The sequence below is a fragment of the Peromyscus leucopus genome, chromosome 3 (genome assembly GCF_004664715.2).
Source record: "Peromyscus leucopus breed LL Stock chromosome 3, UCI_PerLeu_2.1, whole genome shotgun sequence".
Taxonomy (NCBI): Eukaryota; Metazoa; Chordata; class Mammalia; order Rodentia; family Cricetidae; genus Peromyscus; species Peromyscus leucopus.
In genome coordinates, this window is record NC_051065.1 from 132,863,168 (window position 1) to 132,869,167 (window position 6,000).

The following is a 6,000-nucleotide window of genomic DNA, read 5'->3' on the forward strand; positions in this document are numbered from 1 at the left end:
AAAACCCAACTCCCACAAGCTGTCCTCTGAGCGCGCGCGCGCACACACACACACACACACACACACACACACACACACACACCCCAAAATAAATAAACAAATAAATGTAGTGGAAAAAATGTAAGGGAGCGGTAGCTGATGCCTGTGATTCCAGCATAAGGGAGGCCAAGGCAGGTGGATCAACATGGGTTCAAGGGTAGCCTGAGCTAAAGAGTAAGTTCCAGGCCACCCCAAAGCACATACACACCCCAAAGTGGCCAGAAAAGGAGTAATTGTTATGTTTGCATTTGGTTTCATTGGGTGACTTGTTTTGAGACAAGATCTGGATATAAGCCTTGGCTGGCCTGAAACTCATGTAGGATAAGATAAGCCAACCTCATACTTGCCGGTCATGATCTTCCTGCTTCTGCCTATCAGTGAAGAGATTACAGGACGGCACCACACTCCCCAGGTAACCTGTAGAGTTTTGAGGGTTTAAAGGCTTGTTTCACTCATAAGTGAACGAGCAATTAAATGTATCAGAGACTAAAATAGAAACAGAAAAAGCTTAGAGGAGCTGCAGATCATTCGGTTGGTAAGAACAAGAGCTATTCTTCCATAGGACCTGGGTTCAATTCCCAAAACCACATGGTGTCTCAGAGCCATCTATAACTCTAGTTCCAGAGCTTCCAATGGCACCAAGCACACACATGTACAGACATAACTGCAGACAAAACACCAATACATAAACCAAATAAAACACTTATCAGAGGTCTATCTGGGTCAAAGAACTCTGTGGCTTTCCCTCTGCTCCTTCCCAGACCAATCTAGGTAAAACTATTGAGTCTACACTGATGCCATACAAACTGTCCTATGGAAGTGTTAAGGCCCTGAGCTAACCGAAGCTCCTGCCAAACTGCCTAAGTGACCCATGCTGAAATGGCACTTACAGTCCACTGCACTACCATCAAATTCTCCACTGCAACTTCAACCGTAACAAATGTGGCAGGCAAAGTATAAAATCTAACATTTTTCACTTTTGATTAATCAGGTTCGCTGAGCTGTGTGTGTAGGACTTGCTACCATAAGTCTCAACCTTTAAAATGACTTTTAAACTATCATACCTTTCCATCCATTACAAAACTCCCTTCCATGAAATCAACTGAGTCCACAGACTGGTGCAATCTAAGGAGGAAATCAAGAACTTTGGATGTAAGGCAGCATGATAGCTCACCTGTAATCCCAACATTTAGGAGACTAAAGTTAAAGCAGGAAAACTGCCATGAGTTGGAGACTAAGTGCCTAGGTTACACAGTGAGCACCAGGCCAGTCTAAACCAGTCAGACTGTCAAAACCAAAAGTGGATCTTTTCCAAACTTAAACCAACTCTGAAATATAAAACTCAAAGCCAACAGGGTGTATTTCAAAACCATCAAGGCTACAATCCAATTTCACTAATAAGGATTCCTCACACAGGTGATAAAGCTACTACCCTGAAATGATCACCACAATAGCATTTTTTTCAGTCGCCAATGCTTAAAAGCACTATGAAAGTAAGAATGGTCAATGAGGTAGCTCAGGAGGTAAATGAATTTGCTGAAAGCCAGCTGACCTGAGTTTGATTCCCACAGATCATACAAGATGGAAGGAGAGAACTGGCAAGTCCTCCTTAAACTCCACAAGTGCCTCATGGTATACATGCATACATACACACCCACACCCACCAATGTTGAAAAAAGGAAAAAGGAAGTATGTTTGATTATTGTTTTAACTTTATCTGGTCTTTTGATGGCAATGTTACTCTTCACTGAGTTATAGAACAAAAATTTGATATTCACAATACCAAATGAAACTTGAGCAGAAATTCCCTGTCACCTGAAAGGAATGGGGAGGGCAGCGACACCTCTAAGACACTATAACACCACTCCAGCCACACCTTCCTGAGCCATGATGGACTTTATTCCCAACTCCCACAAATTATGGATGGACAGCTCCCTCGGGAACATCTCTATCTAAGGTCTAACAGTCCTTGTGAACCAATCCAGGCATTCTCTCAGCCAAGTGTTGTCCAGTGGAAAGACACTTGAGTTTGAGGCCGGCCTGGTCTACATAGAGTTCCAAGACATCCAGGACTACACAGAGACCTTGTCTAAAAAACAAACGAACCCACAGACTCTTCTCAGACCCAATCTCATAGCATGAACATATTGTGACCAGCCAGCTTCCTCTTGGGCCCCAATGCCTTCCCTGCACGCTGCCTTGTATTCCCTGCCATGATGAGTTGTATCACCCCCCAGAACTGCAAGCCAAAAAAATCTTTCTTCCTTAAAAACTAAAAAAGTGAATTATTCCAACTCTTGTGGGGAGAAAGAGTTGCGAACCTTGTTTCACATCCAGCTGCACCTTCAAATACTGTTTTCAGTGAGACACTCAATTTGCTTCCCCATCTGCTAAATGGAAGTTAAAATAACCCCTCTTGTGCATCATAAATGGGAGAATGAAATGGGAACATGGAAACATGAATGTGCACATGTGTGCACTAAAAGCAAAGAGATGGTAGATGTCATCAATGAAACATACACAACAGTGAATAATAGCACATGCTTCATTGTGTAGTTTGAATCAACTAGTGTTTCTCAAGGGCAGACAAGTTTTTACCGAGTAACAGCTTCCTGCAGCAGAGAGCAACCCCAAAATAGGCTGGCCCACATGAACTTCTAATTTTTTTTGAAGATGATATCTCCAACCACATGCACCCAGTTTAGCACAATTTTCTACGTTTTCCTAAGGAGCAGTCTGTTTTACACCCATTCAAGATCCATTTCTTGAGCTACATCTATAGTGGTTCATGCATTTGGGAGACCGAGGATTTTTGTGAATTCCAGACTATCCTGGGCTACAGAATGAAACCCTGTTGTAAAGAATGTTGGAGGAGAGAGAACAAGTATTTACCTGTCTAGGTTTTAAAGTGTCAAAAAGAATTCCTGAAATTTTTTTTCAGAATATTCCCAATCATTAACTATAACATGTTCATCTTTAGTAGTTAGCAACCAGAATTCCTGAAGACTTCAGAATGCTTAAACTTAAAATCAAATCAAAATCCAGGCATGCTGGTGGGTGTGAACCCAGTATTCAGAGGCTAAGGTCGGTAGAAAAGATTGGATTCTCAAGTGACAGCAACTGGGTTAATGTTATTAACCAGACAACGCCTCCCAGCCCCCCAAAATACAACCCAAGGAGAGAAATCACTATGGACTTATAAATCCCTCATCAAAACACTAGCAGATGAGCAAGCTAATGTACTTTAGGAACATAATGAACATGAGATTCTTTTAAAAGTACATTAAAAATCGACCACTTCGATTATGAAATTCTACAAAGCAATCAAAAATTAGAGCAGCAACCGAAGCATACTGCATTTCTTAAATATTCTATCTAGAAAAATAGTAGTGCATTGTTACTTCTAACAAGCTCTAGAAAAGAGCTAATTCCTCCAGACACCTCCCCTATACGTGACTTTAAAAAAAAAATTGTCAAGGGGGGACATAACTTCCACAAAGTATCACTATGTAGTGCCGTTTTAAAAGCCACATCCTAATTTTTTAAAATGTTCGTGGCTGTATCTTGTGACTCCAATTCTTTCTGATTCAGCAAAGTTACTGTAAAGGGCATCGACTCACACTGTTCCTTTTCACAATGGTTTTTCTGTGTTTTAAACTTTCGCTCAGATTTGATGACCAAGATTCAAATCCCCTTAGAGATGATACAACTGACATACATGAGGGATTTGGGGAGCAGTGAGTACATATAACAAACCAACAGTCTTTTTAAAAGTAAAGAAAAGCCAGGGTTGGGGTCTCCTCCCTGCACAAGTTAGTTCTGCGAGATCCAGGAGACCAGCCATATTGGAAAACACTTGTCAATTACAGTTCTGACAAGTGTTCCCGAACACCGATGCACGAAGCTAACCTTGTGTACCGAGGTGTACATCAAGGGCCTCTGGAGCTCGGCTGGAGCGTCTGGGCCACTTTGGGGGGCTGTCTCCGGGATAGAGTCGTCCTTCGATCCGAAAGGAGAGCCGCGCCGAGGGAAGGAGGGTGGGGAAAGGAGAGTTGAGGGGGGATGGTGAGGAGTTGGAAGCCGCTCAGTGGTGGAGAGGGGCGCGGCGGCCGCCAGGGATTTCCGAGTTGAGATCTGGGGGAGGGGCTGAGAATTCAGGGGGCGAGAGATCGCGGAGGGAAAGTATTCCGGGTCTGGGGTCCCAGTGTCAGGGGGCAAGGGAGATCGCGACCAAGACGTTCCCAGGCGAGCGGGGTGTGGAAGGAGGGGCAAGGAACGGAAAGGACTGCGGCGAGAAAGTCCCCTCGGGCCCCTCGGCGGAGCCGGGGAGTCTAGATAGGACGAAGGGTCGCCGCAACGAGGGCCCCAGGCTGGGCCGTGGGTCCAGGAGGTGGGAGGGGATCGGGCAAGGGAGCCGCCCCGAGGGGGTCCGGGAGGAGTCCCCTAGACGGGATCCACGCAGAGTCCCCTCGAGAGAGAGTCAGGAAGGAGTCCCCCGAGTCCCCTCGACGGGGTCCGGGAAGAGTCCCCTCGGTCAGGTCCCGGAGGAGTCCCCTTGGCGGCGCACTGACCTGTCCTCCGAGTCCATGCGGCTCAGCGGTTCCCCGTCGGACGACATCTCCAGGCTGCCCCGCCGGCCCCCGGAGGTCGCGCTGCTCCCGCCTCCCCCGGTGCCATAGCCCTCGTCGCCGCCGCTCGACACCACGCTACTGCTGCTACTCCCGCCGCCACTGCCCGGGCCGCCCGGGCCGCCCCGCGGTCCCTTGGGCTCCTCCAGGCCCTCCTTCCCGTCCCCATCGCCGCTGCTGCTGCTCGCCGCGCCCGGGCTCAGCGAGCGCGTCTCGTCGCCGCTGCAGCCGCCGCTGCTGCTGCCCACCAGGCTCTCGGCGCTGCTCTCCTCCTCCGCGCCGCCGCTGCTGCTGCCCCCGTCCTCGTCGTCCTCCTCCTCGTCGTCCTCGTCCCCGCCCGCCTGGCTGGCGCTCTCGGGGCTCGGCTCCGACATGGTCTCCGCCTCGCCGCCCCCCGCGCCGCCGCCGCCTCCGCCGCCGCCCGCTCCGCCGCCCGCTCCGCCGTTCAGCAGCAGCGCGGCCACCGCCTCCGCCTCCGCCTCGTCGTCGTCGTCCTCCTCCTCCTCCTCGGGCGGCTCGGCGCGGCCCCGCGCCGCGGGCCCGGGGCTGCCGGGGGGCAGCGGGCTGAGGCGGGAGAGCTCCTCCAGGTCGGCCATGTCGGTGAGCGCCGCGGCCATGGCGGCGCCTGCTGCTCCTCCGCCTCCTCTCGCCGCCGCCTCCTCTCGCGGCGCGCCGCCTCGCCTCGCCTCCCCCCGCCCGCTCGCCCGCTCGCCCGCACGCCCGCCCCGAACTCCTCTCGGCCGCGGCCGCCGCAGAGCGGGAGGAGGGCCCGCGGGGCTGCGTCAGGCGGCACACGCGCTACGGAGCCCGCGCGGGGACACGCGCCGGGGCGCGCGCGCACTCACGCGGCGGCGGCGGCAGCGCGCCTGCGCGGCGGCCCGCGGCGGCCACGCCCCCTGCCCGCCCGGGCCCTCCGGAGTTTCTCGCGGCCTTCCCACGCCTTCCCGAGCCCGGTGGCGGCGGGGCGAGCCACCGAAACCCCAAGTCGGTGGCGGGGGATTTTCGCAGCCCTGTACTTCTCTAGAGAAAAACCACCCTCTCAGGGAGTCTGGGGCGAGTGTCCTGGAGAAGGGAGCCATAAAGGGAGCGAGTGTCTGGCCGTCTGAGCGCTTGCCGTACTCAGAGACAGCCCACGAAAATGTGCAGAAAGTGAAATAAATCAGTTTTGCGTTTGTCTGGTTTGGTTTTTCGAGACAGGGTTTCTCTGCGTAGCTTCGGCGCCTTTCCTGGATCTCACTCTGTAGCCCAGGCTGGCCTCGAACTCAAAAGAGATCCGCCTGCCTCTGCCTCCCGAGTGCTGGGATTAAAGGTGTGCGCCACCATCGCCCGGCAG

General features: G+C 51.8%; 1 protein-coding gene across 2 annotated transcripts in view; it reads right to left on the minus strand.

Annotated features, from left to right (window-relative positions):
• The window catches only part of Aebp2 (AE binding protein 2), a 42,175-nt gene extending 36,843 nt beyond the window's left edge, over window positions 1–5,332 (minus strand). Inside the window, exon 1 of one of the 2 annotated variants that reach the window (XM_028872230.2) lies at window positions 4,611–5,332. In XM_028872230.2, coding sequence (XP_028728063.1) covers window positions 4,611–5,284 — 674 coding nt within the window. In that variant the 5' untranslated portion in view covers window positions 5,285–5,332. The remainder of the gene's footprint in view (window positions 1–4,610) is intronic. The other variant, XM_028872231.2, reaches the window with a different exon arrangement.
• Window positions 5,333–6,000: the final 668 nt, after the last annotated feature.